The sequence below is a fragment of the Pongo abelii genome, chromosome 16 (assembly GCF_028885655.2).
Source record: "Pongo abelii isolate AG06213 chromosome 16, NHGRI_mPonAbe1-v2.0_pri, whole genome shotgun sequence".
Classification (NCBI taxonomy): Eukaryota; Metazoa; Chordata; class Mammalia; order Primates; family Hominidae; genus Pongo; species Pongo abelii.
In genome coordinates, this window is record NC_072001.2 from 43,229,248 (window position 1) to 43,240,139 (window position 10,892).

At 58.2% G+C, this 10,892-nt stretch overlaps 1 protein-coding gene across 5 annotated transcripts; it reads right to left on the reverse strand.

Moving 5' to 3' along the window:
• Nucleotides 1-1,034: 1,034 nt before the first annotated feature.
• CCDC9B (coiled-coil domain containing 9B) lies at nt 1,035-10,587 on the reverse strand. 5 transcript variants are annotated; one of them, NM_001133825.1, is given in 12 exon segments: nt 1,056-2,526; nt 2,956-5,252; nt 5,336-5,378; nt 6,130-6,220; nt 6,312-6,365; nt 6,950-7,008; nt 7,297-7,469; nt 8,110-8,235; nt 8,324-8,479; nt 9,088-9,195; nt 9,483-9,593; nt 10,389-10,541. In NM_001133825.1, coding segments are annotated over 11 exon segments (1,608 nt in total). In that variant the 5' UTR covers nt 10,533-10,541; the 3' UTR covers nt 1,056-2,526; nt 2,956-4,709.
• Between the last annotated feature and the right edge of the window lie 305 nt (nt 10,588-10,892).

Below are 10,892 nucleotides of genomic sequence, written 5' to 3' on the forward strand. Positions count from 1 at the left end.
GCTGCTTCTTGAGCCAGTCCTTAAAAGGAGCAGTGGGTGCCACATTTGTTCTTTCTGGTGCCAGGTCTGTGCTATTTCACTTCCCCGGCGTCAAGTGGGTGCTTAATGAGCAGCTGTGACGTAAGGCCTAGCAGACTTGAGAGAAAGCAGCTGCAGTCCATGCTTTCTGCTGGCTGCTCTCCTTCCCTCTCCCAGCCTTGAGTTCTCCCCCTTTGGTGGGGTTGTGATCAACCCCTGTCAGCCCTTCCTCATGAGCCCTGATAACCCTTGCTCAGAAGATGTGTGTGGGGTGTGTGGACATGGATAAGTGACTCAAGACGGAAGTGACGTGGTGTTTTTAGTTCTCCTATTCCCTCGGCCCCTCTGCTTGATTTAGTCCCTAAAATAAGAAAATGTGGCTGTATTAGGATTTTTGACAGTTCCTTCTTGTTTTGGGGGGTGAGTGCGATCTTTTCCTGTTGTTCTTGTCCCTGACAGGGTCGGGGCTGGAGTTGACTGGTGCTCCAGCCTTCCAAACTTGTGCCTTGTTAGATAAGCTAAGCTCTCCTGCTTCCAAGGATCCCCAGTTCCTGTCCCTTGACCATAGCAAACTCTAGTCATGCTGCTCCTTTGGGTGACAAAACAACTCTGGGACACACAGAGCAAACTCCTCAAGGGGGTTTGTTTCTGGGGAAAATAAGCAAAAAACTTTGGTGTGAGTGTGAGATTGCTACTGAGGTAGACAGAAGAGAGGAGGAACCCCTGTGAGCTCCAAGCGCAGCACAGCGTGCAAGGTGAAGGGGGGTAAGTGTGATGGAGCCAGTGGGGGAAGTCAAAGAACACTCCTTGGTAAAGCAGGGGCACTGCTCGAGGCTGCGACTCCACTGGACCCCCCCATGGGACTGAAGGAAGCTCACCTGGTGGGCCAGATAATCTTTACAGACCGTTCCTTGTTTCCCTGAAAGTGCATTGAGTGCCTCCACCCCCCACCCCCCCAGCAAAGATGAGGCTAGAAGAGAAGGTAAGGAAAAGATAGAAAACAAAGTAGACAGAGATCACACCAAATCGCTACTTCATTTATTCAACAAATATTTACTGAGTGCCTTCTGTGTGCCAGGCTACTGTTAAGACAGAGTCCAACTCCAACTGCGGGCAGGTATATTTTCCATGCTCTCCCCATCCAGGTACTAACCAGGCCCGACCCTGCTTAGCTTACGAGATTAGGCGCGTTCAGGGTGGTATGGCCGTAGACTATTTTGGATACCCTTATCTTTAATTTTCTCAGCAACCCTTCAAAACAGGTATCACAAGCCTCATTTTGCAGATAAGGAGACTGAGGCTTTTAGAGGCTAAAATTGACCCAGGTGACCCGGCTGACAGATGATTCAGTCCATTGGATTTCAAGGCCTGTGCTTGTTCCACCCGGCCACACTGCCTGTCATCAAAACACATGTCTTTCTTGCAGGCTGGTTTATTGCATTTCTGTCCCGCCATCTGTCAAAAATGGGCCTGGGACGGAGAGGCCTCTGCCTATTCTGCCCTCCTTGTTTCGAGACCTTAGGTAAAGCCAGCATCTCCCTACCGGCTCCTTCCTCCTCCTGTGTGCCCTCCTTTTTCCAGGCCCCCAGCCCTGTGCCTGGGCTCCTGGCAGCTGTGTTTCATGAAGACCCTCCACCTTTGAAGAGCAGTCTTTTCTGTTGGTTGGAGAAGAGAAAGACACCCAAAAGGAAGGCTCCCAGCCAGGCCTTTAAACAAAGGAGCCAGGAAGAGGTAGAACCAGCTTCCCATGATGCCAGGTCTGTAGAGGGGTGTCTTATTGCGCCTCCCTCCCGCTCCATGGCTGCTTCCATCCTAGAGCAGGAGGGGTGGCAACCATCCGGACTGATAGCAGGAGGTTACCACCATAGCTACCACTTCCTGAAGAGCTCTCCTTTTTTGAAAGGAGCTCAGTGTTACCTGCCTACACCACCATCTTCCTGCAATGAAGAGGTCCTGTGCCAGTCTCTGTTCCCTCCAATGTCTATAACTCCTGTGACATCCCTCCTCCTGACATCCTTCTGGATGTCACTCCATGGAGACAAACCCTACTTCCCCACAGCCCTTCTGCCCAGCCTTCTCTCCTGCTTCAGTCCCGTTGTGAGGGCTGAACCGGAGCTCTGCCTGCTTCCTACATCCTCATTCCAGGGTCAGACGAGCCTGGCATATGTGCCTTCGTGGAGGCGCAGCTGTACGGTTGGCAGCACTGGGTTGGGGAGCAGATTGTGAATCTTATAATTCAGATTCTTGATCACAATCATTTTTGGAGACATCTGCCTGATGTCTTCAAAATCCAAGGGCTTTGCCTGAACCTCCTCTACCCCTAGCCCCGTCCTTTGGGAGTCATGGATTCCTAGGCCAGTGTCACACTCCAAAGCCATGTTCTTGTGATTAGAAGGCAAGAGAAAAACTTGAGCTTGGAGTCTTTGCCCTGGCATAGGCGTGTCTCACATACATAGGAATGTTTCCAAGCCTTTCCAAAATTCCTCTGATCAACCCCACACCAAATGCCTCTGCCCGCTTCACTCCATCCCATCCCTGACCAGCTCTCCCACTGCACTACCAGAAGTTGACACCACCCACTCACTGCCTTCCAAAGCATCTTCCCCAAGTCTCCCACCCAATTCTGCAGCCAGGAAGCCCCCACCACCTGACAGGGGTAGCACTCTCCCATCCCCTACATAGCTAGCCACCAACCTTTAGAGTCTAGAGTCTGTCTTCACCCCCAGCCCTTCATATATTCTAGTCCAAACCCTTAACTACTCAAAAGCATGGTCCAGGAACCAGCATGGGCTTCACCTGAAGCCTCTTAGAAATATGAATTCTCAGCCAGGTGTGGTGGCTCACGCCTGTAATCCCAGCAGTTTAGGAGGCCAAAGTGAGCAGATCGCTTGAGCCCAGGAGTTGGAGACCAGCCTGGACAATATGGTGAAACCCTGCCTCTACAAAAAATACAAAAATTAGCCACGCGTGTGGCATGCCTGTAGTCCCAGCTACTCAGGAGGCTGAGGTGAGAGGATCGCCTGAGTCTGGAGGGTTCGAGGCTGCAGTGAACCATGATCGTGCCACTGCACTCCAGCCTAGGTGATACAGCAAGACCCTAACCAAAAAAAAAAAAAAAAAAAGACGAACTCTCAGGCCCTCCCCACACCATTAGAATCTGCATGACTCTTCAGTTAAAGTGTGAGAGACACTTCTCAAAACAGTCTGGTCTGCTAAAGAGACACCCCTCACCTTCCTGAATAGAGGGGTGGGGTGGAGTTGAGAGCCAGTGAGGAAGGCTGAGCTGGGACCCCACAGTTTAGGCCTCACACTGGGCAGTGGAGAAATCCCAGGGTGATCTGGACTCTCCCTAGAGCCCCACAGCCTTCAGCAGAGAGCAGCAGCCATGGCAGGACCAGAAGGAGGGGGCAGAGGGGACCATGCAGTGAGGTCCACACTAGGGCTCAGGAGCAGAAGGCACACATAACAAGAAAGAAGGGCACCTGCTTCTGCCAGGCAGAGGTGGGAGGGTCCCCTGGAGCTCCCACCACCATCCTGCCCCCAGCCCTGTAGGGCACCTGTGGCCCAGAACAGCTCCCGCCCAGAACAGCCCAGATCTGCCGGATGACTGGCTTTCTTCCCTCCCTCCTGCTGGCAGTCTCTGTCGCCTACCGGCTGGATTACTGGTAGTGGGTGCTCAGGAAATGTTTGTTGAACTGAGAGGAAGCCACAGCTTGTGCGGAGTCCGGATAATTCAGCAGACGTGGGCCTCAGGGGAGGGGCGGGGATGGAGGCTTAGTAGGAAAGACAAGTCCTGATGTCATACTTAGCTGGAAGTTGTTTCTCTGTCTGTGGAGTCCCTGTCTGATTCTTGCCTTGGCCTGGCCCTGGTGCTAGTGCAGGACGGTGGGGAAAGAGGAAGTGGAAAGAGCAGGAAATGACCCTGGGCTGCAGGGCCAGGCCCTTGCCTACATTCAGGGTGCACGTGATGTCTGACCTGGGTGTGGGGGCCTGGGAGTAAGCGCTCCCATCCTGCTGTGGGAAGAGGACGTTGTCCCTCCCCATCCCAACCCATTTCAGAGAGGAGGACTTTCCAGAGATCCTCCTTTTCACTGAGAAGACGTGAGCACTACTCTTCTTTGCCCAGGCCAGACCCTGCCAGCTGTGTGGCCTCCCCTCCTCCAGGCCTCAGCCACCACTCAGGAGAGGCAGGAGGCTGGCACGTGGTTACTGGGATTCCCCTGGTTGGGCATCCTGGGAATCTGGGACTGGGGGAATCCAGCCCAGGCAAGAGGTGAAAGCCTGCAGCTGGAGAGGGAGGCCAGGCCCTGGGGCGGTGACGGGGAGCCAGGAGAGCCAGGTGCTGGGTGCCACCAAGCCTTGTTCTCTCATCATAGTGGAGAAGGCTTGTGGCCTGGGCAGCGGTAGGCCCAGGTCAGGGTGCACCAGCCTCAGATGCCAGATACCAGTACAGGAATACACCAGGGGCTGTGCCCGTGCGTGAAAACACACATGTGCACAGAGATGAGCGTGTGAGGTGCAGGGAGGCCACTCCTTGCCCTCACAAGGTCACCATGCTGGAGAGTTTGCCACACTGCTCAGTGACAATGGCGCAAGCCACCAGCAACCACATGGCCATCACACAGAGGGCCTTTAACGGAGTGATTCCCTTTTCCTCTCCCCTGGGACTCCCCAGCTCCCAGGAGCTGTGTTCAGCATCTTCCTGCCGGGCCGGGGCGCCCTGTCCTGTGCCTCACACCTGCTGTGCCTCTCGACCTTTGGCTGCCTCCTCTCGGGGGCCGGCTTCTCGGGGCCAGGCCCTGCTGGGCCCCAGCCTTGCCAGACCTGTCTTCTCTGGGCTCCGGGAGCCCTGTTCCACTCTGTGGCTCAGGGCAAGTCTGGACTTCCAGCTCAGCCTGGTGATCATTCCACCCCAGGGGCTGCTGCTCAGAGCCCTCTGGCCAAGACACAGGGCTCTCCTGGGCCCCAGGCCTCAGACTGAGCACACACGTGCTCTCCCTAGGCCCAGGGATGCCAGCCCCTCCTAGGGAGAGGTCAAGAGGAGTCAAGTCAGGCTCCTGTGGAGAGCAGGGGACTGAGCTGGCTGTGGAAGCCGCTGACTCCCCCTTTGGCCCCTCTGGGGATGCCAGGGCTGGGCTGGCTGCAGGGGCGCTCCCCAGTCGGCCCTGCTCCATCCCGCTCTGCTTCTGTGCTTGCTCCTCCTCACTAGGAGTCTCTCTGGTGCTTTGGCTTCCCTGAAACAAGAGAACAGCCCCAGTGGCTGATGAATCCAGGGCTCGCGTCCGCAGCCTGCCCCATCCTATACCCAAGTACCTACCTCCTGACTTTCCAGCTCCTCCTTGTCTTCCTTCATATCCCACCTGTAGAAACACAGCTCATGGCACGCCCCACCCCAGTTCACTCCAGAGCCATGTCCCCCTGCCTGAATAGAGGGGTGGGGTGGAGTTGAGAGCCAGTGAGGAAGGCTGAGCTGGGACCCTATGACTTAGGCCTCACATTGAGCAGTGGAGAAATCCCAGGGGTGACCCAGACTCTCCCTAGAGCCCCACAGCCCTCAGCAGAGAGGAGCAGCCATGGCAGGACCAGAGAGGAGGGGCCTCCACCTCCTCTGGGCCTCCATCTCCTTGCCAAAGAAACCCCTGTCAGAAGCCAAAGCCCAAGGGTCTCAGACTGGGATCAGAGCCAGAATGTGGCCCCAGGTTGCTTCCCCCTCCCAAGCCTGACCTTGTTCCCTAAATCCAACCATTTCCTCTGAATGCAACGCACTCTGGGCCCATCCTGGGTCCCCAGCTGCTGTTTATGGCCAAACTTGCAGCACCTTGAGTTCTGTGAGGACTCCAGGCATGTCCCTGCCTGCAATGCCTGGGAAAGACATACCTCACTTCCCAGGGGAAGGGAGCTGCTGTAATTACCACCAGACTCCCTGGGCACCAGGCTCTCGCTGCAGCCTCTGCTAATGGCCTCTCCCAGCATCTCATTAACCTGTCGCCAGGCAGCAGTCAGCCAGGAGGCAGGGGCCCCAGGGATGGAGCTAGCACCTGGGCCTGTACTGGTCCAGGAAATTGGGACACCCAGATGCCCATCTTGATTTTGCCCCCTGCCACCTGTTACCTTCGGGCCCTGCCAGTCAGCCTCTCCTTGCCCCGGGCTTTGCTGCCTGTGGCTGGTGCCACCGAGGGTCTGCTGGCTTGCCCGCCCCGACCTGCAAGAGATGGCCAAGGAGAGAAGAGGCCCATAGCAGCCAGCTCCATGTTTAGCTGACGAGACCCAGCCCCTCCTCCTCCCCAACTCACCTTTTCCATCAGGGAGCAATGGTGGGGGCTGTAGTTTCCGGTGGCTCCTGGGACCTGCGGGGGGCAAAAGAAGTGGGGAAAGGTGGGGTGACAAAGGTTCCAAAACAGGAACACCAGTTCTTCCAGCCTCAGGAAGCTGTCAGTCCTTGGGGCCAGTCGTGGGTTTTGCCTCCCCAAAAGCACCCTTGCCTGGGGGTCAGAAGAATCGGGTCCTGTGCTAGCTTTGCCACTCCGTGGCTAGGTGTCTGGCCCCAACTCTCAGGCCACAGCTTCTTTATATATAAAACAAGGGGACCAGAACTCCACAGAGCTGTTTCTACAGTAGGTCTGGGGAAGGACCACCAGGACTTTCACCCATTAGGGACCAGCACCTCGAAGAGACCCCGGGCAGGCTTCCACTGAGCCTCCTTCTGGGGCCTTCTGCTCGAAACCTGGACAAGAGCTGTGGGCTCAGAGGGGAGGATGGGAGGTCTTGGTGCCCTCCTCTGATAGTGAGGGAGAGGAAGGAAGATGTTCTCCAACGCTTCCTTTCAGCTCTGAAAATAAGTAAGAGACTAAGAGACAGAGAAAAGAGAGGACAAGGGGGTTAAAGATGAACAAAGCCAAGGAGGGGAGGGATGAGGTAGGTGTGGGCTCACCCCTTCTGCTGCCTGCCCTGGCCGGGCCTTCTCCCCTCAGCTGGCTGCAGTCCTGTAGCCTGTGTAGACACAGGGAGTCAGGTTGTTGGTGCACAGAAGCTGCCGCGGGCCCCACCCTGACACCCCCCTCCTCAAAGCCCAGGCCCAGAATTGAAGGCAGCAGGGAGTTGGTGGGCCCAAGAAAGATGGGAGACCCAGTGTGCACACAGAGCCTTGAACCCTGGGCTCGACCAGAATGCCCAGCAAGGTCCTCTCAACCCCGAGGAAGGTCCCTGCAGCCCTCCCAGCAGCGCCCACTGCCAGCTCCACCCCACACCACAGGCAACCTGCCCAACCCAGCCACCCACGTGGGCTTGGCCTTGTCCAGGTCCCACGGGCGGCGCCAGTCACCCTGTGCGTCTCTGTGCCGGGCGAGGCGGGCTAGGTCGATCTGCTCCCGCTCCTGCTTCCACTGGGCGTAGTCCCAGCCCGCCTCTGGGGGCTCCCCCATCGGCCGGCTCCTCCGGGGCTCCCAAGCACCCTATAGGGAGAAGACACTCAGAGTGACGGGGAGAAGCAGGAAGAGGCTTGGGGTGGGGTTTGGAGACTCCAGGCGCTTCCTCTCTCAAGGTTTCCACATCTCCAGCTAAAAATTAGGTCTGTTCCAGCTCTCCCGTGGAAATGGTTTCCATCCACTTGTTAGCTGTGTGTTTTAGGCAAGTAATTTAACCTCTCTGTGTCTCATTTCCTCATGTGTAAAATGGGGAGGATCTCCGTAGCACCAACCCACAGGGGTGTTGCAGGGGTAGGCAGACGGGCCGGAGTGGGAGGGGCCCTGGAGGCTGTGAGCAAGGGCAAGGACTAGGGGCTGCTGCCACCTAGAGGTCACATCTGGCACTTGGCCAGTCAACTCCACCCTCCTGCCCCCTCCCCAACTCCCATGCCACCAGCAGGGCTAAATAGGGGAGGGGGCTGGATCCCATCTCTGGCTTAAACTGTCTCCCACTTCAAAGCCCACCCAAAGTAGAGACTGGCCAGAGAAAGGGAGGAGGAGCAGGAACTCCTGCATGTGCTCCCTCGGCCATGTCCCCGCAAATGAGGGACATATCTGACTCAGCTTCTCTGCCTCCCCCAAGTGAGGACCTTCAGATCCATGTCCCCATCCCCTCTTGAAGACGCACCTTCCATGCAGAATCCGAGCTGATGGCCACCTGTGTCGGGGGGCTCCGGGTCATACGCCCTCCAGGTGACCCCTCTGTGCCTTGGTTCCTTGCTCTGGTGGGCTTTTCACTTACAATCCGTTTGGCCTGCGGAGGATGAAGATGGGCAGTGCAGCAGAACCAGGGAGGAAGAGGCTGCCCACCGATGCCTGCACTCCTCACCCACCCTGCTCACCTCTGCTTTGTTCTCCATGGTCACAGCCAGCTCCACCAGCTCCCCTAAGCAGAAAGTACCCCCGTGGTCCTCAGCATCCTCATCCTCAACCATCTCGTTCATCACTCCGGGTCCACAGGTACCCCTTGCCCAGTTCCTGCTAACCACCCGCTTTTCCTGCAGAACAAAGACCCTCAGGCCACATGGGCAGTGCTGGGCAGCACCTGGGTGCTGGGTCCTCTCGGTGGTTCCCCAGGCCTGGGTTCCAACCCCAGCCCTCCCTGCATTCCCCACAGAAGAGCTGACTCCCACAGGGTGTTCACATGCCAATGGCATGAGGTTATCCAGGGCCCAGGGCCACCCAGCAGCCCAAGATGCCACAGTGGCCCGTCATCTCTGAGCTGGGAAACCCAGAGCACTCAGACAATGGGTCTCTGTCCCTCAGACACTGCTCCTGGCATTCAGCCCCAACTTCTCTGTCCCCCACTTCCTGCAGGGTTTTAGCCCCTGGGGCTTGAGGTTTAGGAGTGGCCTGTGCTTTGTGGCATAGGCGCAGGGCTGTGGACTGGAAAAGGGTATGAGGATGTGTCTACTGGGGGTAGGGGGGCTTTCAGCTGTGGCTCTTTGGTGGGGACAGCAGTGGTCCGACTGCAGGAGGTTGGGAGCTGGCAGGTGCACCCCAGAATAGTTAGTGGGAGAGGGGAACAGAGGCAGCTGTCTTCCCCCGACATGGTCTGGGCCTCCACCTCCTTGCTACGAGCCCTGTCTCCCAGGGTGAGGCTTACACCGGGAACCTGGCTGATGGTAACGGTGAGGCCATCGGGCCGGAGGAGTGCTGGTGTGGTCACAGCCATGCCCCCCTGCTCTGCTTGCCGACGGTCCTCCTGGATCTCCTGTGGGAGGGCCAGGGGTCAGCACACGCCATGGCCCCCCAGGTGCACAGAGACATAGACGCTGACAGGCCTACACAGAGAGACACCAGTGGGACACCAGGGGGCAGAGGCGCCACATCACACATCCCCAGGACCCTGACCAAGCCTCTAAGAGGGACCATGCCCACCCTACCCCTGACCCCAGCCCCAGAGGCGCATTCCTGAGCCTGCAGGGAGAGACCACCACGTGTGGGGCACAGGGAGCGGCAGCCAAGTGGGTCCTCCCGGCCCTGTGGCAGCCCACTCACCTGGTACCTGCGGAGCAAGGCCTGGTTCTTCTTGCGCAGGGCAACTATCCTCCGATCCAGTTCTGCGTCCTTCTCCTGCCTGCTCATGGAGGACTCGGCTCTGGGAGGTCCCTGCAGAGGCAGGGAACCCAAGCTCCTGACTTCCGGGTCCCCCTCTCACCAGTCCCCAGCTTTCACATTTTCACCACCCAAGGAACAGATCCCAGACCCACAGCTAAGGTCACCCAGGAAGGAAGGGGATTGCTCAGGGAGATGGCCCAAAGAAGGCCCCAAGCCCCCATTCCAGCTAGGCCTGTCTGCCTGTCCCTACCTCCTCGGGGGGCTCAGGTCAGGGCCTCATACCCCACGCCACAGCTCCCAGCAGTGGGCTGCCCCTCCCCCAGCTCTCCAGGGAGCTTCACTGCCGAGCAGAGCCTGGAATGGGAGTTATAAATGGCTCTGGCAGCGGAACCTGCCGTGACTGGGAAGCTGCCAGGGGATTCGGGAGGTCGAGGGGGGAGCTGTTTGGCTCCCAGATCCACAACCAGAGAAAAAGGAGAGGCCCTGGCTCCGTCCTGGGCTCTCAGGCCCTGGACCCCGCACCCAGGCCTGTGCCCAGCCTGAAGGAAAGAGCTGCTCCCATGGGCCCAGCCTCTCCAGGCCGAAAGCTGCTGGTAGTCGGGGCGGAGAGAGCCAGCTCCCCTGGCGGCCCCAGCCCAGGAGTCACCCTGGGCAAGCCATGTCTCTGCATCAAGATTCCAGGTTCCTCTCTGTCTGGATGCAGGGTCTCTGTTGTGACCCATCTAGTCACAGCCCTCTTCCTCCCAGCCCCAGCTGTCCCCAGCTGCCCCCAGAGGGTGGCTGCCTGGTATCCCAGCCCCCTCCCAGTCCCAAGAAGCCCCCTGCCAAAGGCAGACTGCCACTCACAGCCGAGTGCATGGCAACGGCGGGCACCGAGAGAATTCCAGAGCAGCCCCTGGGGAGCCAGATTGGGAGGAAAGCTGGAGCCACCGGAGCCGGGCCTCTGCCGGCCTCTCCCTGCCGGCTTCGCTGCTCAGCACACGAGATCATGTTGTGATTACAAAAGACTCCTCTGGGCTCCCAGCCAGGAACGTCGGGCCGCCACCCCCACCCTTCCACTCTCAGAGGGCGAGGACCAGGGCACTGGCAGCTGGTTGGTCCTGCCTAGCACCTCTCCCTGCCCCACCCCAGCGTCCCCAGACAAACTGGTAGGGACTTCTCCCTGGTGGGTCAAGCCCACACAGGAGGTCTGGCCGCCTAGGCCCCAGCAGGACCCCAGCCTGGGCCTGCCTGCAGACAAGATGGGCAGCCAGCGTAGGCCTCTGTGCCTCCCATGAGTAGAAAAAGGCCTACAGCACACAAATGTGCCTGCCCTCTCCTGCTCCTTCTCCTCATCAGCCTTGGTTTAAG